At 40.8% G+C, this 27373-nt stretch overlaps 1 protein-coding gene across 1 annotated transcript; it reads left to right on the top strand.

Annotated features, from left to right (window-relative positions):
• Positions 1-1420: 1420 nt before the first annotated feature.
• Positions 1421-27373, top strand: ngfra (nerve growth factor receptor a (TNFR superfamily, member 16)). Its single transcript, XM_056406977.1, has 5 exons — positions 1421-1651; positions 1765-1857; positions 4869-5031; positions 11806-12168; positions 27318-27373. Exons 1-5 carry the CDS (start codon positions 1649-1651, stop codon positions 27371-27373), a joined length of 678 nt encoding a protein of 225 aa, XP_056262952.1. The 5' UTR covers positions 1421-1648.

The following is a 27373-nucleotide window of genomic DNA, read 5'->3' as shown; positions in this document are numbered from 1 at the left end:
GTGGTTTCGGAGTGGCCTCACCAAATTTAGAGACCTCTTGACGAAAATAAATAAATAAAGAATATGCGTGATGCAGCAGGCGGCGCTTAATGGATTCAAACCTCAACATGTTCAGCAGGTTCCCAAAGAAAGTGCGTCAGACTACATCATCTCTTTAACAGAAGTGATAAATGCTGCAGCCGGTCATGGGAAACAGAAAAATGCTATTACTTTATCACAATAAAATGATTTTTAAAACTGTCTTGGTTTGAAATAAAAAAAAATGCAACATTTAGTCATATTTCTATAAACTCTCCTTTGAGCACCTCAGATACATGTTCAGTTCAGTCCCAGGACACAGAGATACATTACATCTATGCCGCCATGTTTAAAAGAGGCCTCCAGTGGTCACGTGTGTGGCGGTTTGAGAAGGTACAACGAAGCCTTTCGCTCATCCTCCAGGAGTCACAAGCTGCTGCTGGTCGCAGCTCAGCTGAGTCGCCCCCTTGTGGTTCATGATGACAACGCACCCTGTGGACTGACTGATGGGACTCTGATGTCGCTCGCTCATTAGCTGAGACACAAGAGGGTTAGTTTTGCACAAAGTATATTTAAAAAGGTCGATTTTATCAAACTTACTCATCTGATTCGGCGAAAACTAAAGTGAACCGATATCAAACTAGAAGCACCTGCAGTCTTGAGGTTCCCTGTGGTGATGCTTCTGAGGCTGCAGCTCTGTGCTCGTCCGGGGTTTGAAGTCCATCATATGAAAGGGGTTTCTTATTTTTAACAATGTATTTGCCTTCCTTATCAACATAATTGGAGAAGAAGAAACACATGTCATGATAATGCAATCCACTGCAGCCTTCGGCTCACTGGTAATATTGAAAATTAGATTATGCGATGGATATACGATATGGACAACAGTATGTGGATGGTCTGATACTGTTACACCCAGAGGTAAAGGTGACACGTGTACTGCTGTGCCGCCTGGGCTCAACCACTGATCTGATGAGTTTGGTGATGAGACCCAGATCAGTTGTGCTGCACCAGTCAAGTTCATCCACACCGAATTGGGGAAATATAAGTATATTTTTATGGAGCTGTCTTTGTGTGGCATCAAGCTATTAGGGGAACGGCTTAATAAGCTCAGAGATGAGTGGAGCGTTCGTAAAGCGACGAAGTGTGTCACACATTCATGTTGGTGCTTTACTATACATGTAAATCATCTGTATGTCCCTTTTGCTTCGAGTCGGACCTCACGTGAGATTAAAGCAGCAGAGAGAGAGAGAGAGGGGGAGGGGGGAGAGAGGGAGGGAAAGAGAGAGAGAGAGAGGGAGTGGGGAGAGAGAGAAAGCGAGAGAGAGGGGGGGGGGGCAGAGAGGGAAAGAGAGAGGAGCAGGTTGTATAGTCTTACTGCGGGAGTATCAGAGGTATAAAACTGGAGAGACGTGCCCCCTCTCTCGTCTCCTCTCCTCTCCTCTCGCCTCCTCCGCAGTGCACTTGCAGCAGCTTAGCAGTACTCCGGACAGGACGGTCTCTGCACCTCCACCTCCACCTCCACCTCCTCCTCTCCAACTCTTCTTCTCTTCTTTTTCTTCTTCTCCTCCTCCTCCTGTGTGCTGGTGCCACATCTGACTCCAGTCCAGAGGTCCCGGACAGACTCGTGATGGTGCGGACTCATTGATAAAATCCGCTGCCACTGGGAATAAAATGATCACTCCTGCTGAGCGGCTCTCCTCCTCTTCCTCCTCTTCCTCCTCCTCCTCCTCCTCCTCCACATAGCGCTGCTCCTCTGCACAAGATCTGTTTCTGTGTGACTCCAGCAGGCGACGCAGGATGACTACTACTTTATCGCTGGTGACTCTGTGCGCTTTGGTAAGTAGCCAAAAACAGGAATTGTGCGTGTTTGCCGAAATATATATATATATAGGTATATGTATAGACTGTATTGAGTGGTGATTTTGTCAATATTTCCTTCCACTGTGGTGCTTGATTTTCGTGGATATCCCATAGATACTTTTATGATATTGCTATAATATCCCTTTCATAATCCCGTCGGGACGTTTAATTAGGTTTTTTTGCTTAACTTTAGAGCTCTGCGAGGCTTCTGTGATGTCCCTGACATTTCTATGATATTTTGACTGGCGTTTAAATGTGAACTGCATCAGTGTTGTGGTGTTTTCCTCTATAAAAAAGTCCTAACCTATTAGCTTTACTGTTAAACATTCAGGAAAAGTTAGACAGCCCTGCTGGGATTAGTTTCTGGAAAATTGACGTGTGCTTTACATTTGGAAAGCCTCCAGACATCCAGGAGCAGCCTGCTGTGCTGACAGGCGCCTCATTGGCCCAGACTGCATCAATGAGATTAAGTCATTATCGTCAATTTTTAGGATACATTTGGGATATTGAAATAAGAGCTAAATATGCCGGGGAGTAAATGTCACGCATTACATTCATATTCGACGTGAGCTGTTACTTTTTGGGTTGATTTTGACATGAGAGATGAGGCTCCTCTGATTACGTGAACAAAGTTGATTATGGGAGGATGATGGAGCCCAGAGCGGAGAGGACACATCCTCCCGGCTCCCTGGTATGTCCACAGCAGCTGGTCTAATTGGGCTGTGCGGCTCAGTCATCATGTGAACAGCCCTGGATGTGAGGGGGACACTCTGTTATGACAGCTGGTTTAAAGGGTGGCGACGGTCGGCTGCACTTTGGTCAAATTTAATTTAGAAATAAACTGTCAAATTGACCATGACATTGGGAAGAGTACAAACCAGAAACATCACAGCTAGGTCACTGTACGCTGTTGTTGTGTGTGTAGGTGTGTGTGTGTGTGTGTGTATCTTCCTGCTGCTGGTGGACCAATCTACTGTTGATTTTGCCAGTAATCTGCGCTGTGAGCGATATTCCAGGGAGATGTCACCGGAAAGGGAGTTAGGGACATGAATCCTTCCTCCGCAGATACAAGAGCAAACTCTTGAGGTTTTGGACCGTGTCCAAAGTTCCTTTCTGCAGACAAAAAAAAAGTGACTTCAACCCTGCTGTTATATTGAAATAGATTCTGAGTTGTGTGGCAGGTTGTAAAGCAAAGCGGAGAAATGCATCTCGAGAGCAAGACGAGGGAGGACAGAAAGGGGGAAATGTTGAGGAAGAGGAGGGAGGATGAGGGAGAGCTGCTGGCTGCTCTCTACATCTGTTTCTCAGTGAAAGCAGGGACAGCAGAGAGAGAGGGAGAGGATGGAGGGGAGGGACGAATGAGAGAGAGAGAAAAAGACTTAGCAAATGTGAATGAAATGGAAATGAGCTTTTGCTCGTTACATAATAAGAACCGCGGGACATGAAAGTGTTTCAGTATAATGATTGTCTTTGTCTGGATATAAATTCCTTTTATTTAACATTGTTGCAAACACACCAGTGGAACAAGCCTCAGTTCTCTTGCCAGCAGAGCTGCGTGTCATTTGTATCAGAGAGGACTCAGGGAATGCAACACGAGAGGAAGTGATAACAGATTAGACAGGATGAAGACATTTGGCTTTATGAGTCATGAGGAAAGGGTGTATTTACAGTACAGGCATGTAAAGTAAAGTAAACATGCGCATCTGTGATTAACGTGCAAATCGAGGGACAAAGTCCCGCCCATTACGATGTCCCCCATGGGACGCTGTTGCGGGAAACATTTACTGTAGTCAAGAGCAAAATACTTGAGTTTCTTAAACCCGGTTGAATTTCATAATTAGGAATTGTAAAGAAAATTGAGCAAGTCCAGAAAGTCACAGTTCATTATAGATGTGTGGTAGTATCCTTTAGTTATGAACTATATATCTCATCCTGCACGGTGGGCATCCCCAACATGCTCGTCACCTTGGCTTGTTAGCTCGCTGGGGAACTTCTCCAAATCCATAAACAAACGTATGACCTTACCTTCCCCGTTGTGGGTGTGAGCAACATGCAGGTAGAAAAGACACAGGCACCACAGCTTCAGCGAGATACGTCACTTACGACACTTTAGGGTGTGACGTCTTTCTGATGACATATTTATGCCTTAGAAGTCTTCAGCTCTATTACTGAATGCGCCTTTTTGTTGTGCAAATAAACCTTTTAAATGGAGTATTGTCACATTCGTGATTCATGGCACAATTATATCAGGTTCAAAGAGTATCTCACAGTTGACTACAATATATATAATTTCCAAGATACGGTCCACTGAGGGTCTCGACCTTGCTATGGACAGAGCTCTGGAAAAGCTTAAAGAATCCTATTTTCTAGTGAAAACACCCAGTTTGCTTTGTGTGTACGTAAACACAAATCTCACATTATGGGATTCATCTTCCATTTGGTATACAGAATAAAGCGATGTTAACCATTACATTGTACTATTAAGACTTGTTCGTTGCTGAAAGTTAGGGCTCGGCTATGCAATGCCCTCTTAAGTTATAAAAACATGTGCTGTCCCCACAAGTATAGTAGAACAAGTGTGTGTGTGTGTACCAATGCTGATTGTAAGCAGGTGTTGACGTTCACAGGTACTCCCACCTCCACACAATAATTAAAATAGGCATGTGTATAATGTCGCGCACACAGGATTTGATGAAAACTGCCTCGGCCTGAGCCTGTCATGGTTTTACTAGTCCAGCTGATGGGCCTTCAGGGGAGCTATTAGGGCAGTTTAGACTTGTTCAAAGTGTGTCTAGTGTGGAGTCGACATGATTTATGATGAATCCTGATGCCGTTCGGATTGAAAGAACAGGTTCGACACCTGGCAGTGATTTTGATCAATTAGTTTGGCTGCGTATGATTAGGTCGGCGCGGCCCTGAGCCGCGTGGGGTTGGCTGTGTGTGGAAGTGCTGCTCTGACGCCCCGTGCTGCTGTCCCCGTGTTCCAGGTGATGTTAGCGTTGGCGTCCAAGACGGGCCGGGCGGTGCAGGTGCCCTGCGACTCCGGCAAGTACACCACCAACGGAGAATGCTGCGAGGAGTGTCCACCCGGAGAGGGAGTGGTGAAGAAATGCGGCGCCACGCAGACCAAATGCTCCCAGTGTTTGGACAGTGAGTTGAGACTTTTCTGTGAACAGATTTAGACAAGTGCACACTCTGTAAAAAAAGAAAACCCACTGGCATCGATGTCTGAGAAGGCATACAGGCTTCATTAGTTATAACAAATAGATTAATTAGTGGTTGATATTCATGAAATATGGAACACACTCTAACTAACACTGAAAACAGGACACACAAACAGACACAAGCCAAACTATAGCAACAGAAAAGATGTTTTTATTAATGACAAGTATAGTAGAACAAGTGTGTGTGTGTGTGTGTGTGTCAATGCTGATTGTAAGCAGGGGTTGATGCTCACAGCTGCTCCCACCTGCATACAATAATTAGGAAATGCATGTGTATAATGTCGCAATAATCAATAATACAATCATGGTAAGTTACCATGTTAACTATTAATAAAGCTATTAGGTATAACGAAGATGTTATTTAAATCACATACACAGTATTTAAAATTCAACACCAAAGTGAGTTTTGTCCTAAAAATTGGCAAATAGTTTAGCAATACCACAGATGCTCTTATAAAAGTTAATTCAATAAAATAAGTGAATCTACTTTGGCAATTATCTCACTTTCATGTGATAAAATATGAGCACACGTTACAAGTTATAAACTGGTCTTATTAGACATGTGGTTTTGTGTTCGGAGGTTTGTGCTGCCGGCCCAACAAGTATCTCCACAAACCATGTGTGAAAAAAAAAGTGTACCTGCAAAATCAGTTTCTCGATGTCATTGATTTGAATAGACTGACCCTTGAATAGACGGGAGAAGTAACTTTCACACAAAAAATGCTAAAACACGACGATACAGAAAGTCCGCTTCCTGAAAGGTGCCAAGTGGAAGAGGAGACAATCTGGAGACAGTGTACACACACTTAATCTGCATGTCATCACCGGCGTCGAGACCCGCTCACACCCCGATGAATGCAACGTTTCCGCGCTCACGTCATCTTCATCTTCATCCACACACCCACCTTTGATGGCGGCTCCGGCCTTAAACTCCAAAACAAAAAGAACACCAGAGCCAAAACAAACTCCTTTACTCCTCATTTGTATGAACTGTCACACGTTTGATGCTCCTAAGTGAGTCCAAATGTGTTCGCTCGCGGCTCGGGCCGGGCTGTGAACCATTAGCGCCCGCTCGCTCCACACGGGTTGGACGGACGCCAACGCGCTGCATCCCCGAGAAGGACGTGAGCGAGAAGAGCCGCCGACAAATGAGTTCCGCTCAGTCTCTTTGCGTCACATTCCTGGAGCTCTCTTTGGCCTTTTTGATGCCGCCGTGGGTCAGAGTTCAGGTCACGCGCCCCGCTGCATCAGCTCAGGAGGAGCTGGGGTACAGCAACGAGACAAATCTCACTTTCTCTTGGCGCGTGCCGGTCGTGTCAGCTGGAGATGTTGCATTGGCCGACGCTGAGCAGGAACCCCACATTAGTCTTGTTTAGACGTTCCGAGTGCACTCTCCGTTCACCATCGATTGATTGTATTAATCCGCTCGCACACATGCGGCATGTAAACACCGGCCGATGGTGCACACGGTCTCTTAACACCGAAATACAATGAGGCCCACTGGATGTCGTTTTGTGGGAAGCGATTCAATTTGTGTTGGCAGGAACGCTCTTCGTCCAGACAAATGTGAGACTCTGATTATCCTTGAACTGCTTTGCACGACAGATGCTAATCTCTGTGTTATGTTCTGTTGTTAATCTCAAATCTGGTCGGATTTCAGCGCTTTGAAGTTTCTATTCTTCGCCTCGAGGAAGTCAAGAGCTGCAGCGATGGGTTCAGGGGCAGAAAGCCAATCCTGTAAATCTAGAGCGCGACAATGCCACAGGAAAAATACAAGTACAAATATACATATACATAGACAGAGAATCCATTTCGCATAAACGAACTCTGAGATGTAGAAAAGGTAACGCCATGAAATTGCCCCAAAAATATTTTATTTCTGTAAAAAAACGACAAAGCGGGCGAGTCGTGCTTTGCAGTCGCTGGAAAGCGAGCAGAGCAAATAATAGTTATTGTCAAACGTTGCATATGAAGGACTGGAGATGGAAATTGGTGGAGTGAAGCAGCCCGCCGTCTGTAGAGAAACACGCTGCAGCTTCAAGCGTCTGGACTCAAATCTCAGGTTTGACGTCATGAGGAATTTGTCTTTCATGTCGTAATCCTTTTCATATTCCTGCCGTCGACAGTGGCAGACGGTGCGTAGTAGGAAAACCATAGCTCCTTTTCCCTATTATTTATCCCCCCCCCCGCACCAGCGAATCCCACCAACTCTAGTCGTGTCTCCTCTTTTCTCCATCCTGTTCTTGCCATCCTCAGCCGCATGCCCCCCCCCCCACACACACACACAAACACACACTTTCCTCCTCCTTCTCCTCCCGGTTGTTATGACTCACCGTCTGTATTAACGGATACAATGGCATTAGAGAGCCAAGCACCAAAGGCCACGATAGCCTCATTCATCATGCATACTGTAACATCAATGCATCTTTACTCATTTGATCCAGCTAATTAAACCATATTGAAAAGCCGAGTGTGCCTCTAACAGAGAACACTTATATTCACCGCTGATAAACACTCAACATTTAAGCTCAAATACCCAGGAGGTTGCACTCAATTTCCGGTGCGAATGCATTTTCCTTGGTTTCAATATAGTTTTGGTTTCTTCAGATACAATCTCAACGTATATACCTGAGGCCCACAGGAGCACACACACTAAAATTCGTCTGAGTGGGATTTTCATGGAAGTTAGAGGATGAAACACTGACCTTATTTGGAAAACCAACGCGATGAATACATTTTCTAAAGTGCAGATATGAATAATTAAAGAGGAGAATGCAACACATCCATTTCCTGTTTCATGGTAAATATGGGTGAATCTTTATTTACCGCTACCCCCCTTAATTCCCCACTTCCTGTCAGTGTAACCCCCCCCCCCCCTCCGCCCCTACTTCATGGCCTCCCGATCCTGGCTTGGGATGATTGAAAGCGTCAGCAGCGCTGAAATATTCATCAGTCTCTTCCACTTTTCGCTGCTGTCAAGGGAGACGAGACAACCGGACCTGTCTCACTTATTGAACCTTACCGAAAAGCTTGCCCTGCAAACCGACTGAAGACCTGAGCGAACTAAAGGCAGAAGAGCGATTAAGAAGAGCTGCTGGAGCGACGCTCACTGGGGATTCAAAGCAGGAAGGAGAGTAGAACCACAGCCTCGTCTGCTGAGCGATGAAACGGAGCATCGAGAATCGCTTCCATCGTTGGATTAAGAGGGATGAAGAAAAGGAAATCGGAGATTTCCCCTTGGCAAGTCCTCCGTGGCAGAGGAAGATACCACCTGGCACTACAGCTCAGCACAAGATACAAGAGCAACGGGTTGATAGTAAAATAAAACTCCCAATAATAGCTTTGGTGATATCCACCTGATACACACCTGGAAGGGAAGCAACGTCGACCAACGAAGCACGTCGACAATTACACGAAACAATGTTTCACGTTCAAGAAGACAAATGAAGCCGTCAGGCAGCTTTCCAAATGCTGATGATTTATCCGCAGTCAGCGGAGGGTCCGGAGGAAGATGGTGGCACCGCTGTAACGTGGCCCCTGACACGCTGCCGAGGAGCTGAAATGTCTGTCCTCGCTAAAAGCTTACACCTTAAGTGCTGATTGAGGAGCTGGTCGGGCAGTTTCAAGGCTGGCCAGAGCTACATTATTGATGACACTAATGGGACCGAAACGCATCAGTGTTTTTTTGGGGGGGGGGGGGGGGGTCTTCACGGGTCAAAATGTCACATTTCAAGTGCATCATCCCCACATCTCCCTTTACCTATACGGATGTTTCTTACTGCCGAACATGAAAGCGGTGATTGCCCAGATGACCCGGTCATCGCTCGATTGGGAACAATTAGAAAGAAAGGATCATCTCTCATTAAAGAAGACACTCTCCACCAGATCCTGGATGGCCTTTTACTTTCTCCTTATAGCCCCCAAGATGAAAGCACCAACACATAAATCACACGCCACGCCACGCACTCCTCCCGCTGCATATGGTGGCATTTAGACATGTTTATACTCACAAGGACCGGGAAGGGCCTCATTCATGCATGCAGACTAAAATTAGGCAAAGGAAGCCTGCACACTGTGGGATAATTGAAATGAATGAGGAGAGCTTTGCCGGTTGAGCCCGAGTGCAAAGAAAAACAAAGGCTTCCAGCTCACTAATTCAAATAATCATTTACCTCTCAGGTCTGTTATCCGTCAACGTCTGGACTGTTCAGTCGATGTCACTCTCCTCTATCAGTTCTGCCTCCAGACAGTGAATGTCAGATAGAGAGAAGATAAAAACACTGAATCTGATGGTGTGTGTGTTTCTATTTGAGGAGGAAACTGACTTACATCCCTGACTGCTTCATTTCCCCTTCCTCTTCCAGTCGTACATCAAGACTTTGATCTCTAAATCATGTTTTTTCGACTCGGGTTTCAGGCTCATCAGCCCACCCTCACCGACTGTTTCCCATCGAGCGGTCGCGAGATTCATTCGAGCGAGACAAGCGTCCACTCGTACTGCTCCCTAAACTGTCTCTATGCCATTACCTCCGCTCGGTGACAGCTCTCATCATCGGCTTCTGAGCCGCGCCGCTGTTTACAAGGTGTTTAGAGCTCCCCGTCTTGTGCCAGCGTTGATTTGCCAGAGCCGCTTACAAGGCAAAGCAAGTAGTGGGACATTGCTGCGGGGCTTTTCACACTGACAGTACGCTGTAGCTCGACACGACACACACGAGAACGGGGAAACACACCCTCAGATATATACTGTATGTGTGTGTGCTGATCAGGGTTGCGCAAAAGAAAAAAAGTCTCACGCTATAATTATAGCTACACCCAGTCTGGGTGATTTATTTCGCGCCAAGAGAAAGACCGTTTAACCTCCGAGGGCATTGTAAACCGGTGTTAACTTGCTATCTGCGGCACATGAAATAAAGAGCGTCATTTAAGAGTTTAATAATCTGTTCAGACATTCGGCGTTCTCGTCTCTCCAGCTCATGTTGTGAAACTTTCATGCAGGATGCTAAACTTCCCGCTGCACTCTGACTCCCCTCTCATGTTTTCGCCACAGAAAACATTTGGAGAAGCGGCCGCCGTGGTCAGTCTGAGCCGTAGATTCATTCGCCTGCCAGCCTCTCCACTCCACTCCCATCTCATTCAACCACAAAAACACACTCACTGCCCCCCTGTCACTCATTGTATGCATAATTCAGCAAGCATCCAATTATATTGGAAAATAATGGTATATGAACATGTAATATGTATAGATTACTTGCCTGAGGAAATCTCAGTGTAAGAATAAACCAATTTGAGGTCATCACTTCCTCAGCGATGAACTCTTCTGAATCCGCCCGTCGTAAAAGTTCCTGGAGAGCAAATCTGAAGTGTTTGAAGCAATTAGTCAGGACGGCTTTTGCCTCTTTCAGCTCATCACTGTTCTCCACGACTCCGCTACCTCTTTTTCTCACAACCCATGAAAAGAAAATCAATACAATGCAGCAGAGTTGTTCTTTTGGACACATTTAAAAGGCACTTTTTTATTTTTACATCCGAAACAATAAAAAGTACGCAGTCGGTTTGCAGGATGACATTAAGATTTTAACAAATGTTTCACCCAAACCAGAACTAAAACGGACTTTTCAGCACTCATCGTCCCTTTGAGATGCAATCGAACATGTTGTAAAGACATTCATCAATAATAACTCTGGTGAGCCTTCATCAGGTCAAAGTTTACGAAGTATTTATGACTAAACATCTACAAAACTAAAGATATTTGGACTGGACTGTGTGTTGTAAGCTGATTAGTGAAAGTGAGACTAAGAGAGTAAAAAAGATGAACATCAGAATGTTGTGTTGTAATTACAAGCGTGCTAGCATGCTAACATTAGCATCAAGTCCAGCCTCACTGAGCTGCAAGCATGGCTGCACAATCTCAATCTTTATTCATTCACACTCATCTATTATTGATAATGCTAATAACAATGCTAATGTGGTAGTATCAACTAATCAGATGCATGAACGGTTTAAAGTAGTTATTGGTCCTAATTAGAATATGAATAAACATCCTACAGAGGAACAATAAATAAATTAACATAAGTAGATTCAAGGGAAGAACATGTTAAATCAATTCTATATTTACCAATTAAGGGGATAATGATACATTATTTAAGAGTAACCCCAAATAATGTTTTTCTGTTTAAAATAGTTTTAACAATGTGAGAGAACTGAAAGCAAAATGACACACACTGTCTGGCCTCCCAGAAATTCCCCATTTTGTCAGATTGACTCGTGAACACTCTCTTTAGTTTATACATATGCCAGAGTGATGGCTTGGGTATAATAAACACAAGTGTTTATCATCAGCCTGAGCATGTCGATGCGCCTGCACTTCACTCTGTGTGTAGAACTGAGATTAAAGCAGTTTACTCAGCGCAGCACAAACACGTTGGGATCAATACCGTAATGAGCGCAGCAGGCTTTCGACTCGCTCCCCGACAAGAGCACCTTTCTTCTCCCGCAGCACAAATCACCAAGAGCCCAGTGGATCAATGTGTCCTCCTTTCTAATGAATGTGCAGTAAACACTATTAATGTCATTAGACTCATTGTTTATCTCCTCATATTTCCTGCAATCTCTCCGCACCTCCTATAACCTCCTTCACTTTTGCCCCGTATCTCGTTTCCTTCCCTCTCTCGTCTCCTCCGACCTGTCCTCTCGTCTGCAGGTGAGACCTACTCGGAGCACTACAGCGTCACAGAGCAGTGCCGGCCCTGCACCGAGTGCACCGGCCTGATGCGGATGGAGACGCCCTGCACCGACTCCAACGACGCCAACTGCATCTGCAACTACAACTTCTTCTTCGACGAGGTGCAAGGCCAGTGCGAGCCGTGTACGGTGTGCCCGGCGGGCCGGGGCGTGTACTCGCACTGCGAACACGAGCACGACACGGTGTGCGAGGAGTGCGTGGACGACACCTACTCCGACCGGGACAGCTCCCTCGACCCCTGCCTGCCCTGCACCCTCTGTGACGAGGACAGTGAGATACAGCTGGGGGAGTGCACGCCCAACATCGACTCTATCTGCCACAGTAAGTCTGCCACACGCACAGGTCACGAGTTCAGGATGTATTGTTGTCTTTACACAGAGACCAGGAGGAGTAAACAAGCTGATGTGACTGACTGATGTGAACATCACTCATCGGACAGTCATGGTGATGGTCATTGTTCGTCGTAAGCATCACAAATGAGTTACTACTTTGACAGTCGATTTATCGAAGCAGTTTTGTGTCTCTACGTTCAGTTTATACATTCTGAAAATGTTCTGCTTTTCATTTATTTGTTATTTGTGACAGTCCACCAAATATTTGTGGGTTTCTGTGGGTTGGACTAAACAAGTCATTTGAAGGTGTTTTTATACATCAAACAATTATTAGATTAATCTTTTAAATGATTATTAGTTTCAGCAATGATTAAAACAAAACATTACTTAACAAATTATGGGTTTTCTCTGGTGATCATGAATAAATAGATATGCATTCCTTATTATTAGTTTAGACTGCAACTGGACCTGCTATGTCATAAACAATGACAGCCAAAGCTGCTTGTACTCCAATATTATGAAGAGGGACAGTTGGTAGGTAAATGTGGTCACTACGTTTGACTTATATTTCAATAAGGGACTCCATAAATAATACAAATAATAAGTTGGTGCATTTCCTTTTCAAGCTGTCTTGTTGTGGTTGTTTTGCCAAACAGCCAAATGCACCAGAGCTTTTTTCCCACCAGCAACACAATGGTGAGCAGTGACAGCACCCTTCAAACAGAACAAGAGCAGAGCGCATGCAGCGCACTGGTTGTCAGGATTTGTCAACGCTGTTTAGGATATCATCATATGCGTCTCAATCCCACTCGAACCGGCCGCCAGTGACTCCCGTATGTGTCTGTGGGAACGCTCGAGGTCAAAGGTCGGTGCTGGTCGTGTTTTCAAATGGAAGCGAGTTGAAAGCTCCGGCATTAAAAGGTCAAAGACTACTGGAGTGTCAACAAAGAGACAATGAATAATCTGCTCCCCCACAAAGCAGAAGTTCAGAGTTGAGCTGCTTCTCTCCAGTAGAGGCAACTTATAACCTAGGAAGCTGTAAATTCCCTCATGGCAGGAAATTGACCTCATCAGCGGGTCACGAGGCTCAAATCTGGGAGGTGAAAATGTATTCTGTGGCATTGCTCCTGATGTTCTTGATACAGTCCGGCTATCGTTCCTGAAAGCAATATCAGATAAAAAAGGAGTGTTAAGTGTAAACATCGACATCTTCAGCACTCTAAACCAAAACAACCTTTTCCCAACAACAACGTCAGTGGAAGTTCGTGGTCACCGTTAGTTCTTGGGAACATCCATGTGATGTTTTTGATGCAAACTTTGACCACAGAGCCACTTACGTTGTGGTGTGATTAATAGGAGGAGCATTTACTAATGCAGGGCCTTTTATCGACCTGCTGTCTGCATTAAATGAACATCTTAATAGCGGCTTCTATTATGAATATTGTGATTCGTTCTTCAGTTGCAATATTTCTCTTTAAGGCGGACTCGGTTTGGGAGAGGAGGTGGAAGAAGGGGTAATAACATAGACGATGACTCCCTCCACGTATACCAAACATCCTCAAAAGCGGAACATTTAGACTTTTATCATCAATGAATCATCATCACAGATGTTTTGAACACAACAAAGATCAACTGTGGCTTCTGCTTGGCTCAGCTTTGCATCTCAAAACATAAATCAGGTCAAGTTTAGCAAGAAATCTGTGGGATTCATTTACAACATGGAGAGAAAAGGACTCAGGTGATATTCTTTTACCTTTTTTTCAGTTTTTGTTCAGTATTTCAGCAGATATTAAATGATGGAAAGTACCCACATGTTCATTGCACCTGGAAACGACCACATCTGTGTTGGCTCTCGCTAGGGATCAAAGTTCCGCCTTGTTGGTCTTTGTTTTTTTAATAGAAGCAAGGACATGAGAAAATTGTTTTATCCCTGCAGTATTCAAACTTTCTGAATCACGCAACACATTTGAAGTTGGAAGTTGTGTAGGAGGACTGGAAGCAAGTGTGTGGACCAAATTTCCCATGGGGAGATGCCAGGAATGAGTATTTCCCCTGCTTCTTGCAGGGATCGCACGTAGTTCTTACCAAGGCACAGTAATGGAGTCCTGTGAGGTCTCACAATGTTCCTCTGCGAGGATGGAGGAAGATTCGTCCATCCTCACACGAGGCTGTAACGTGACTGGACTGACAGCCATCAAAACAAACCCTACGCTCCTTAAAACATACAGAACATCGACTGTATTCCTACAGTCGGCCACAATAAAGCCTTTTGCTGCCAAATTAGCGCCCACCCATGCAGCTGTTCTCACCTCTGACCCGCCTCGTCTTAAGCGATAGTAAAGCAGCGGCAGGGACTGGAGATGGCACGATAAGTGACCTTGTGACACGCCCGTTTGAAAGGAGAGCCCTGTCATATTGCACCAGTGGGCCTGTGGGTCATATGGACGCAGTCACATGTGGTGGTGATGATATTTCAAGGCTTTTCATGGTGGTCTATGATGCATGCAGATATGTTTTCTGCAGCGAACAGGAAGCTGTTCGCTGATTTTCTCATCCTGTTTGTGAAATTAATTTTGTCGGAGGGATTTAAATCAAATCCTTTGGTTGGACGGCTCAAAAGTGGGGCGGGCTTATAAAAATTCAGAAATTTTTTAAAAAGGTAGAAAGAAATATGCCTAAAGGGGAAAAAATGAAAAAAAACCCCAAAAACTAAAATTTCCCCGAAACCGAAAAGGGTTTTTTTTCTTTTTCTTTAAAAAATTTTTAAAATTAAAAAAAAACCCAAAAAAAAATTGAAAACAAGAAAAATTTTTTTTTTAAAAACTTTTTGTTTTTTTGGGGAAAAAAATTTGGGGGAAAAAACCCAAATTTTTCCCTTTATTTTTAAATGGGGGAAAAAATTGCCCCAAAGGAAAAACTAAAAAAATTTTTTTCAAAATTAAGGGGTTAAAATACGGGCCCGGGATTAACAAACCCAGAACCAAAAAAAAATTTTTAAAACGGTTTCCCAATTTAAAAGCGCCCCTTTTCCTCCAAAAAAAACAAAAACCCCAAAGGGAAATTTCCCTAAAAATTTTTTTAAAAAAACCCTTGAAAAAGAATTGTCGACGAAACCTAAAAAAAAATTTTTAATTTATTTCCCCTCAGGGCCAGTTTTGTTTGGTTTTTTTTACTGGAAAAAAAAGGGTAAAAACAAAGGGGAACCAATTTTGCAATTTAAAACATTTTTTAAAATTTTACTTCGATTTTTTAAATTTTAAAAAAAACCTTTTTGAAATTTCCCTAAACCCCCCTTTTTTCCTTTTCCCCTTTTCGAAATTTTTGAGGGATTTCATTCCAAAAAAATTTTCCAAACCAAATTTGAAACTAACAAATAGGGTTTTTTTCCCTTTAAAAATGCAAAAAAGGGAAAAAAAACCAAAAAAACGGAAAGGGGACATTTAAAAAAAAAGGACCCCAAAAAAACCCCTTTAACAAAAAACCCAGGGGTTTCGTTTTGGGGCCCCTTTTTTTTTTTTGGGTTCCAAGACAAAAAAAAAATTTTTTTCTTTTTTTAAAAATTTGGTTGCCCCCCGGCCCCAGGTTAAAAAAAGGGGTCATAAAAAAGCAAAAAAAGGGAAAATTAAAAAACCCCTTTTAAAAACGGGCCAAAAAAATTTTTAAGGAAGGGCTTTCAAAGGGGCCATTTTTTAATAAAAAACCCATTTCCCAAAACCAGGCACAGGGCAATCCCGGGGCCCCATTTTACAGTGGGGGGCCCCAACCCTTAGTTTTTAAAACCAAAAAAACAAAACGAGTTGTTGGTTTTGGGGGGCCCACCCTTTTCCCCCTTTAAAAAAAACCCCAAAACCCCCCAAAAAAAAACCCTCTTCCCCGTAAAAATTTAAAAATTTTTTGTTTTTCCCCCAGTGAAAATGTTTTCCCAGTTCCTTGAACCAAAAAATTCCCGGCCAAATCAAACACCCAATAAAAAAAAAATTTTTGGTTTTTTTGGGGGTTTAAAAAGGGGGTTTTTTAAAGGTTAAAATTAAAAAGGGTTTTTGTTAAGGTTTTAAATTTTAAAATTTTTTTAAAAACCGAAAAGTTTTTAGAAAAGGGGGAGTAAGGGGCCCCCCGGGAAACCGGGTTCCCAGGGGGGGCCCCCCCCCCAAAGAACTCAAAGACGGTTGTATTTGGGCGGGGGGGCCCCTTACAAAACAAAAAAAACCCCCCCAAAATTTCCCCCCCCAAAATTTTTTTTTAAAAAAATTTTAAATTTTTTTTTGGGAGGAAAAGAAAAAAGTATCTGTTTGGGGGGAATAATTAACCTTTTCCCTTCCTGCCCAGGCCCCCCCATTTAATATTTTTTATAGGGTTTTGGGGCCCTCTTTAAATTTTATTTTTTTAAAGGAAACCCGGAAAAACCCAAATTTCTTAAAATTTTTAAAAAAAAAAAATTTAAAAATAACATTTTTATTTAAATTTTTTTAAAAAATAAAAAAAATTTTTTAATTTTTTGTTTCATTTTTTTTTTTGGAGAAAAAGCCATCATTTTTTTCCCTCGCTTTTGAAAACTTTAAATTATTTATGGACCCCCAAATTAAAAAGGGGTTTTTTTTCCCCAAAAACCTAAAAAAACCTTGTTTTCCCCACCACCCCCGAAAGGAAAAAAAAAAAAAAGGGCCAAATGTTTTTTAAAAAAAAAATTTTTTAAAAATCATTAACCTCAAAAAACAGGAAAATCGGAAAAAAAGTTTAAAAATTTTTTCCCTTTAGAAAAAAATTTGGGTTGGGTTTTTTTTTTAAAATTAAAAAAAATGCATGTTTGAAAACTTCCAATTTAAAATAAAAAAACTAAAATTTTTTTCTTTTAAAATTTTTTTTTTTAAGGGGGCAATTAAATTTGAAAAATAAAATTATTTATTTCTACAAAATTGAAAAATAAAAAAATTTTTTAAAGTTAAAATGAAAAAAAAAAAAGGGCCTTAAAAATTTTTCCCCCCCCAAAAATGGCCCCAAAGCTTTTAAAAAATAAATCCCTTTGGGGGAAAAAAAATTTTTTTTGTCCTTAAACATTTTTCATAAAAAAAAACAAAAAAAAACCAAACCAAAAACCCAAAAAAAGGGGAGGAAAATTTTTTTAAAAGACGGGAAAGGGACCTTTTTTTTTTCCCGTTTTTTTTAACAAGAAAAAAAAAAAACCTTTTTATCCCCGGGGGCCCTTTCCCCCAACCCTTGGGGACAAAACGAATTTTTCTTAAATTAAAAATAAACCCCAGGAATTCCTTCATTTGTTTTCTTCCCCAAAAAACCGGAAAATTTTTTACCCCCTTTAAAATTCCCCTTTTTTGTTTACAAAAAAAGCCAAAAATTTCCCAAAATCTTTTTCCCCCCCAAAAAAAAAATTAAAAAAGGGTCTTAAAATTTTTTTCAGGGATTTTTCTTTTTTCTTTTTGCTTTTTGATCAAAGAAAAAATCCCTTTTTGCCCAAACAGGGGGGGCGTCTTCCCCCCCCCTTTTTAAAACATTTTCCCCCCCTTTTTTTGGGGAAAAGGGAGGGGTTTTTAATTAAGAAACCCCCTTTTTTGAAAATTTTCCCTTTCCCCCTTTTTAAAAAACCCCGGGGTGGGGCCCCGGGGAAAAAAAACAATTCTCGTTTTGGAAAAATTTTTTGAAATTTTAATTCGGGAAGTTTTTTTCGGGAAATATGCCGTTTTCCCCAAATTTAAAAATTTTTTTTTTGGTTTTTTTTTTGGGGAAAAAAAAGGGAATCATAACAAATTTTGAAAACGGGGGGAAAAAAAAAGGGTTCTTTTTAAAAAAAAAAATAATAAACCCAAAATTTTTAAAAGGGTTTCCCAAAGAAAAACACCCCTTTTTTCCCACGGGTTTACCCCCTTGCCCAAAAAAAATTTTTTTGGAAAAATTAAAATAAAAATTTTTCCCCCAAAAGGGGAAAACATTTTCCAAAAAATTTTCCCTTTTATTTTTTTCCCTTTTTTAACTTTTTGGGGCCCCCCAAAAGGGGCCCAAAAGGGGTTTTCCCCATTTTAAGAAAAAGGGTTGTTTTTAAAACCAAAAAATCCCAAAAATAATTTAAAATTTGAAAAAACAACCAAAAGGGGAAAATTTTTTCAAACATTTTTTTTTAAAAAAAATTTTTAATATTACCCTTTTTTTTGGGTTTTTTTGTTTAAAGTTTTTTTCCTAAGAATTATAAAAACCAAAAAAAATTTCTTTCCTCAAAAAGGGGGGCCCAAAAAGGGAAAAATTGTTTAAACTGTTTTCCCATTTTTAAAAAGTTTTTTTTATTTTAAAAAAAACATTATAAAGGGCCCTTGACCCAAATGCAAAAAATTTTTTCTTTCAAAAGTTTTTTTTTAAAAATTTAAAAAACAAAAAAACCCCGTTTTTTCTCCGGATCTTTTAAGGCACCGAAATAAAAATCTAATGTTGTGGTTAAGTATTAGAAACCCAAAAAGTGGCGGGGGTTTTACCCAATTTTTTGTTTTTTTTGGGGCCCCCTTTCCTGGCCTTTAAATTAAAAATTAAAAAAAAAATTTTAAAAATTTTTTTTTGGGTTTTAAATTTTTTTACTTTTTAAGGGAAATTAAAAAAAAAATTTTATTTTTTTAAATTTTTAAATAAAAATTTTAAAAAATTTTTTTTGGGTTTTTTGGTTCAAAGACGTTTTTCCCCCCATTTTAATTTCTGGCTTTCCTTTTGGGAAACCCAAAAAATAAAAAAATTTTTTTTTTTATTTAATTTAATTTAAAAAAATTTAAAATTTAAAAAAAAGGGTAAAAATGTGAAAGGTTCCTTTTTAAAGAAAGGAAGTTTGTGTTTAAATTTTTTTTCCCTCGGCCCGAGTTTTTTGGGGTTTTGGGTTTTTTTTAAAAAGGTTGGAAAAACCCAAAAAAAATGATTAATTTTTTCCCCAAAAAAGGCCTGGTTTTTTTTTTCGGTTTTTAAATTTGGGGTTTTAAAACCAAACCCCAAAATTTGGTTTTTTAAAGGGTTTGTTTTAAAATTTGGGAAAAAACCATCAGGGCCCCCGGGGGGCCCCCTAGGTTTTTTTTGGGACCCAAATGAAAACCAGGGGTAATTTTTTCCCCAAAACCCGAAAGGTTTTTGGGATAAAAAAACTAAAATTTGGGGTGGGGAAAAACCGGGCCTCCCTTTTTTCCCACCAAAACCGGGAAGGTTTGGGGGAGGAAAAAAAACTAAATTTAGGGCCTTGTAAATTTTTTTGGGAACTTAAAAATTTAAAAAATTTTTTTGTAAAAAAAAAGGGAAACAAATTTTAAAAAATTTAAAAAAATTTTTAAAATAACTTTGTTTGGTTTTTTGGTTTTTTTTAAATTTATAACCCTTTTATTTTTTTTAAAAAAATTTTCAAAGAAAAATTAAAAAAAAAAAATTTTGCCCAAACTTTTTTTAATGTTCTTTAAAAGGGAGTTTTAAGGGTTTTTTTTTCCTTTTTTCCCAAATTTTACCCAAAAAAGGGTTTTTTTTTTTATGGCATTTGGAAAAAATCAAAAAAAATTTTTTTTTAAAAATTCAATTTGGGGTTTAAAAAAATTAAATTTTTAAAAAAAAAAAATTTTTTTTTTTTAAAATTTTTAAAAAATTTAAAAAATTTTCAAAACCATAAATAATTTTTTCCACCAAAATTTAAAACCCTTTTTAAATTATAAAAAGGGAAAATTTTTAATTAAAAAAAAAAAAAAAAATTTAAAAAAAAGGGTTGCGTTGGGGGGGGAAGAAAATGTTTTTAAAAACTAGGATTTTAAATTTCCAAAAAAAATTTTTTTAAAAAAATTTTGGAAAATTGGCCCTTTGAAGGTTTCATTTGGGGGGGCCCCCCCTTTTAAATAAACCCGGCTGGGGTGGGGAACATGGGGGGCTTCGTTTCAAAAAGGAAAAGGGGGGGTGGGGTTTTTTCCGGGAAAATGCTCCTGGGCGCCCCCTTTTTCAAATATGGGGGGAAAGGGGGGGAAAAATCCTGTTGGGGGCCCAGTGAGGGGAAAAAGGGGGCCTTTTGGGGGGCCCCCCCGGAAAAAGGGGGCAAATTTTAAGAAAAAGGGGGTTTTTCCAAAAAATTTTTATAAAAGGGTTTTTCGGGTAAAAAGTGGGGCTTTCCCCCCAAACCCCAAAAAAATTTTAATTTTTTTAAAAAAATTTTTTAATTTAAAAAAGAAAAAAAAAATTTTAAACTTTTAAATTTTAAAGAAAAAAAAAAAATTTTAAAAAATTTTCCCAAAATTTTTTTTAATTTTTTTTATCGGATTTTTCTTTTTTTTTTTAAAAATTTTAAAGGAAAAACCAAACCCCCTTTTTTTATTTAAAACTTTTTCCTAAAGGGGGAAGGTTTTTTTTTTAAAAACCCCCCCCCTTTGTTTTTTTTTAAAAAGCCTTTTGGAAAAAAAAAAGGTTTACCCCTTCAAAACCTTTCCAATAAAACATTAAAAAGACCCCTTTGAAAACCCCCAAAACCAATAGGGGTTGGTGTTTAAAAAAAAGGGCTTTTTGGGAAAAGCTTTTTTAAAAAAAAAGCAAATTTAATTATTTTAAAAAAATTAAAAATTTCGCCCTTTTTTAAAATGGATCATTTGGAAAAACCCCTGAAAAAAACCCCGGCCCTTTTAAAAACGTTTTTTTAAATGGGGGGTGGGGGTTTCCCCCGGGGCCCCCAAAAATTTAAAAAATCGAAAAATTTTAGAACCGATTTTCCAAAAGGGAGTTTTTTTTCCCCTTTATGGGGTTCAACAAAAAAAATTTAAAAAGGGTTTTTAAAAAAAAAGGGCCATTGCCTTTTTTCAAGTTAAAATTTTAAATTTTAATCAGTTTGAGGGAAAAAAAAAAGGGATTTGAATCAAAAGTTTGTAAAAGGGAAAATTTAAAGAAAAACAAAACCAGGGAAAAAAATTAAAAAAAGGGGGGGGGCCCAATTTTTTACCCCGGGGGGAAAAAAAAATTTTTTTTTTTTTCCCCCAAACTTCCCCTTTCCCATCCCCAGGGTCTAAATTGTTTAAAAATTTCCGTTTTCCCCCGGGGGGTTCCCTTCCCTTTTTAAAACCCCTTTTAAAAAAAACCCCGGCCCCAGGCCCCCCCTTTTTAAAACGGGGAAAAAGAGGCTGCGTAAAAAGGACCCGGGGGCCCCAAAAAAAAGGGTTTTTTTTAAAAGAAAAGGGGGCCCCTTTTACTTCCTTTTTTTTAAAAATAAATTTTAATACAACCTTTTTTTAAAACCCCCAAAAAAATTTTTTAAAAAATTTTTCCAAAACCCCAAAAAAAATTGACCCAAAATTTTGGTAAAAACAAAAACCTTTTTTTCCTAAAAAATTTAACGGGAAAACGTTGACCAAAACCTTAAGGGTTAAAAAAAGGGTTTTTTTCCAAAGGGGAAAGCAATAAAAAAAAAAAAAAAAAGAAAAAAACTCCCTGGGAAAGTTTAAGAGTTTGGGGTTGGCAAATTTAAATAATGGTTTCCCCCCCAAATAAAATTTCAGTTTAAACCCATTGTTTTAATTTAAAACCCTTGGCCCCGGAACACCCCAAAAAGGTTTTGGAAAGAAAAAGGGAAGGGGCGGGCAACCTTTAAAATTTTGGGGGAAAACCGGGGCTTTTCAATCAAAAGTGTGGGTTGCGGGGAAAAAGTTTTAAAAAAAAAAAATAAACCGTTCCCCCAAAAATCAAAAGGGGTTGGGAAATTAAAACCTTTTTTAAATTTGGGGGGGCTTAGGACACCAAAGGGGTTTTCCAAAAAAAGAAAAGAACCAGGCCAAAATTTTTAAAAGGTTTTTGGGGGTTGAGGAAAACAAATTTAAAAGGCAAAGTTTTAAAATTTAAATTGGGGGATTTTTTAAAAATAATAAAGAAAAACCCTGAAAAGTAAGAAAGCTAAAAAGGCCTGGCCCCCTTTTAAAAAGGCTTTTCCCCGGTTTGATGCTAGGGTTTGGGTTGCCACTTTGTTCTTTGGTCCCGGGGTTCTTTTTTCCAAAAGGGAGCGAAATGAAAAAAATTTTTTTTGGGTTTATTTAAGGATTTTTCGTTTTTGAGCCCAAACCCCCGGGCCCATTGGGGAAAAAAATTCAGTAATTGGCCCCATTTGGGGAAAGTTTTAAAATTATGGATTTTTTGGTAATTTTTGCACTGTCCCCAAGCGGGGCCGTGGGTTAACCCGGCAGGGGGTCCTTCTGTGTGGGTTTAAACTCCCGGGCGGGGGGGTTTCCCCCTTCTGGCTTCCCCCCACGCCGAAAAGGAATTTGGGAATTAATTGGGGATTTGGTTTTTTAGGGTGGGGAGGGGCCTTGGGGTTCCCCCCCCCCTTCCTGGGTGGTCAGCCCCGGCCAAGGGGAAAATTTTTAAATTTAGGAAAAATTTTTTGCCCCCCCCGGGGCCGCCAAAAGGAAAAAGGGGCCCCCTTTTTTTTTAAAAAAAAAAGCTTTTTGGAATTTTTAAAAACCGGGGCCCGGTTTTTTCCCAAAATTTAAACCTTCCCCGGTGATTTTGGTCGTTTTTGGATTTGCCCGGCCCCAAGGGGCCCCTTTTTGGGAATTAAGGGTTTCCAAATTCCCCCACCCGTGGCCAAATTAACCTTGGGGGCCCCAAAACCGGGGGGGGCCCCTTTTTTGGGGAAAACTGCGGGTTTCCCAAATCAACCCGGGGTTTCCCTGTCCCCAGTCCCGGAAAAATTTCTCCCGGGGTTTGGGCCCCCTTTCCCTTTGGGTTAAAAGCTAAAAAGCCCCCATGGCCCCCCCTTTATGGACAAAAAATTTGCTTTCCCCCCCCCCGGGATTGCCCCAACCCCCCAAACCCCTCCCCTGGAACCCGGAAACCTTTTTTTTGTTTCCCCAAACCCCCCTGGGGAATTTTCCCAAACCCCCCCTTTTTGGGCCGGTTTCCCTAAACCCCCCCCCGGGGGGGGAAAAACCCCTTTCCCCCTCCCCGACCCCGGGGTTTCCTGGGGATTTTTTCCACTTTTTTGGGGAAAAAAACCCCTATTGAACACCCAAAAAGGGGAGGGACGGGGAGGGTCCCGGAAAACCCCGGGGAAAAAAGGGATCTTTGGAAAAAAAAAGGGGGTACGGGGAAAAACGGGGCCCCCCAAGGGGGGTTTAAAAGGGGGAAAAAAAATTTGGGAGAAACCCCGGGGCCCCCCCCCGGGCACTGAGGAAAGCCCGGGCCTTACCTTTCATTTGGATTTGGGGGGCCCCGGGGAAAACATCCCCTTTTTGGCCGTGCCAGGAAAAAGGGGAAGGCCCCCGGGCGGAAGGCCTTGGTACCCCCCTTTGGTACCCCCCCATGCGGGACGAACCCGGAGGTCAAAAAGACCCAACAAAGGGATTCCCCCCCCAAAACGCTGTTTCAGCTGGGGAGGACCCCCCGGGGGAGCCCCGGGGGGCCACAAGGCCCCCCCAAACCCCCCTTTCCCACCACCCCCTGAAAAAATTTTTTTTTTTAAAAAAATTTGAAATTTGGGGTTTTTTTTTGAAGGGGGTTTTTTCCCAATTTTGTGACATTGCCTTTCATGCATGTGTTTTTTTAAATTTTTAATGTATTTTTTGCAGTTCTTTTCACTTGTTTTATAATTTCACGTGTGTTTCTGATGAAGGTTTTTAGTAAGTCAGATGGCCTTTGGAGACTCAAGCAAACTGTATAAACCTGGCACCAATATTAAGAGACTTATACACATAGGTTGCCAGTGAAGACATGCTCTGTGTTAACATGCTATAAAGACTGGCAACTAATAGGGTCGTGTAGCATTACAAAACCCTGAGACTCCTGCTCTAAAACTCACGTATGCTATTAGTCAATAGAAATCAGCTCTACTGTGCAGAGGTGTTGCATGTACAGTAACTTTTATCATGTACCTCCATTTCCGAGGCTACCAGTCATGTAATCTGCCGTAACATGAACTCTACGATGAGGTTCACTGTGATGTCGTTAGCAACGTGATACAGAAGGATCAGGACCTGCTCCCGAAAACGCTGAATGTCACCTGTACTTACCTACTAATGTAAAATGCATTGTGTAAATGTGAATTTCTTAGAGTTGATACAAGAAACAGAAATACACTATAAAATGTAAAAGAAAGAAATAAAAAATGTGTGCAAATCGAATGAGCATCTATAATACAATAAACAGAGATGTCATTGCATCGTTTGTCCAGTTTGTCTTTGTAGCTAAACTAAAACTCATGTTGAATGCGTGAAAAGAATGTTTCAAGAGTGAAATGTGAAGATATATAAGTTAAAGTCCTGCATTAAAAATATTACTCAGTACAAAAGACTGTTTTATTAATATATTTGATGTTTCTGGATCAATATTACTGATGCATTAATGTGTACGTTGCATTTTACTGCTGTTGATGTTTATGGTTGTGCTAACGTTAATATATTGTTGGGCGTTTTTCTCGACATCATTTGATCATAGCTGATTAAAGAGGCTTTTAAAAGTGTACACAGCTTATCTAGCTTTAGAAGTAGAAGGAATTCACCACACATGAAGGACAGTTCATATTTCAGTTCATCACAAGCATATGACACATCTGAAGATATGTGGTTTTCACTGGACAGAAAGGGGATGACAAACTGTCATGTGAGAGGTAACTAGAGCTGCCAGATAAATGGAGTGGAGTAAAAAGTCCAATATTTGTCTCTGAGATGAAGGAAATTAAAAGTAAGTTGCATAACATGGAAATACTCAAAGTAAACTAACACAAATGTGTCCACAAGTACAGTACTGGAGTAAATGTACTTAAGTTACATTCAACCACTGTTCACTGTTGGAAAATATGCTTATTGGCATAATAGGATTGATACTCTTGAGTAAATATGAAGCAATAGCCAACAACCGGTTAACTGAGCTTAGTTTAAAGCCTGGAATCAGCTGCTCTAAAGTTCACTAATAAACATATTATTAAATTAAATCTTTAAATAAACCTGTTTTATTGGAGGTTTTGAGCCAGACATTTCTTGGCCAAGACTATTGACTTCCTGGAGTCTTGTTTCCTCGTAATTTAAATATGAAGACAAAACAAATACAGCACATGAATCCCAAATGACATGTTGTTTTTTTACTTGTTACTGTTTTTTGTCCAAATTAAACATTATTATTTCTTTAATTCAATTGGGTTGGATACATGAAGACATCATAGGAGGTTAGACAAACCTCCGCAAGCTTATACTCATAACATTTTAAATGATTCAAATTATTCCCAGAGTTGACCACACAATATCTCAGGGGAAAGTCCATAACGCGTTAAGCAGACTTGAGGTTCAGCTACAGAAATGCACTTTTCGTTTTTCCCCCCTCTTTTTACAAAAACACCCAAAAGCATTTGTGAAAATCACCTCAAGCAAATTAAAATAAAAGGCTGAAAGCAGAAAGTATGGCGCTGCAGACCGGCGGCCAAACCACAGTGAAAAGCAGCAGCACATGTGCGCCCGTGAACCTGGAGGGTGGTTCCCCTGCAGTCTTATCAGCACCTCAACATGCTTGTTTTCTTCTTGCTCCATGTCGGAGATCAAGCCTCAGTGATAAAATCTCCCACGGTAACAGAAAATACAGAAGCAGAGGGAAGGAACTGAAGACAGCACAATATTGGTGAAAAACACTAGTTTTAAAAACAGTATTTCAATTTTTACTTCACTGATTTTGTGGACAAGTTAGTCTGGGAAAGAAAAAAAAATCAGCTTTGTGAAATGTCTCTGTAGGCCTACATGTTTCTTCCTTCCTTGACTGGTTTCTATACGAGGGCCTGAATGCAGTGAACCACACGGAGATTGGGGTGACAGATAGACTGCAGAATTATAATTTGATCAGCAGGGAGCACTTATATGGAGACACTAATCAAACTACGGGTTTCCCTCTGTCAAGATTAATCAAGAGTGCATGAAAGCTGAAAAGGCAGAAAGAAAGACGTCTAAAATAGATAACAGGAAACAGGCGTGCACATTGTGGAACAAGCAAAGACACATTAAAATATGCTCGGGGCGATAAAAGTCAAACACGAACCCTAAAGAAGCGTCACCTTCGGCTAAAAGAAGCTGTGCTGTTGTGGCGCTCCTTTGTTATTAAATGCTTTCATTAGCTATTTAAAATCAAGAAGTTGTTGCGCGATTCAGACACTAGAAAGAAAACGCATGAAGCCATATTTAAATAATTACTCCTCCTCTTTTCATGGTCAAATACTGAAGAGAGTTTTTGGCTTGCCGCTTCACGGAGGACTTCAGCTGTACATCAAAGCAAAGAAAGAGTCATTGTTCATAGTTCTAAAGCCTGAGATGTCCATGTTTACGTTCATCTGATAGAAATCATTTCTGGTTGAGCAAAGACGGAAGTAGCATGATAACAATGCAGAACCTCTTATGGATGGACAGAGTACCGTATTCTGACATGTGCAACAGCTGTTCCCATCCTGACTCCGATTAACAAAACCTACAACATGTCTGCCGCTCTTTATTTGCCATGAGTTTTCATGTCATCTTCTGGAGCGAGATAAAAACCTTTTGTTTGCAGTATTCACAGTAAGTTTCTTTCAACAGCCAACTTTATTCCAGTTCTCATGTAAAAACAGCACATTTGTCAACTTTATATCTGAGTGCATATGCTGTTATTAGTTTTTCTTACCCATTTTTCTTCTCTTTAAAATAACTGAAGCGACATCAGGGAGGAGGGAGAAATACAGTCATGTCCCCAGTGACAGGAAGCATCAGGATTTATGGGAAATGTGACATCAAACAGTGCACGTCGCACCTCCAACTCTAAGTTCTTGAGTGCAATCGAAGCAGCAGGTTGGACTGAAGTCAAAATGCTGAAACACTAACATACATCACTCCTGACATGTCTTGGACCGCGGCTTCAGCCAGTCAATCTACATCTGCACACAATGTGAGCTGGCGCACTGACGGAGGATATTTTTGGAATATGGCATCTTTCCAAATTATGGAGGAAGGAGTGAATCTGTCCTTCAATGTGCTCCAAATGGTTGAAGTCCTCGCTGTGGTGTCAAAACACCTGACAAATAGATCTAGACAAGACACAGGCGAGTCAAACACTGCACACACAAACAGAACTCATTGAAAACACGGGGCCATTTCTACCTATGGGCCGGTGTTGGTGTTTAATCCGTGTTTACACATGTCTCTGCAGGGAGAGACATCAGTGTGGGAGAGCGGACTGCAGCTTGGATCATGTGGGACACATAA

Source organism: Pseudoliparis swirei, chromosome 23 (assembly GCF_029220125.1).
Source record: "Pseudoliparis swirei isolate HS2019 ecotype Mariana Trench chromosome 23, NWPU_hadal_v1, whole genome shotgun sequence".
Classification (NCBI taxonomy): domain Eukaryota; kingdom Metazoa; phylum Chordata; class Actinopteri; order Perciformes; family Liparidae; genus Pseudoliparis; species Pseudoliparis swirei.
The sequence above is the reverse complement of the archived record's forward strand: the minus strand, read 5'-3'. Positions and strand labels throughout refer to the sequence as shown.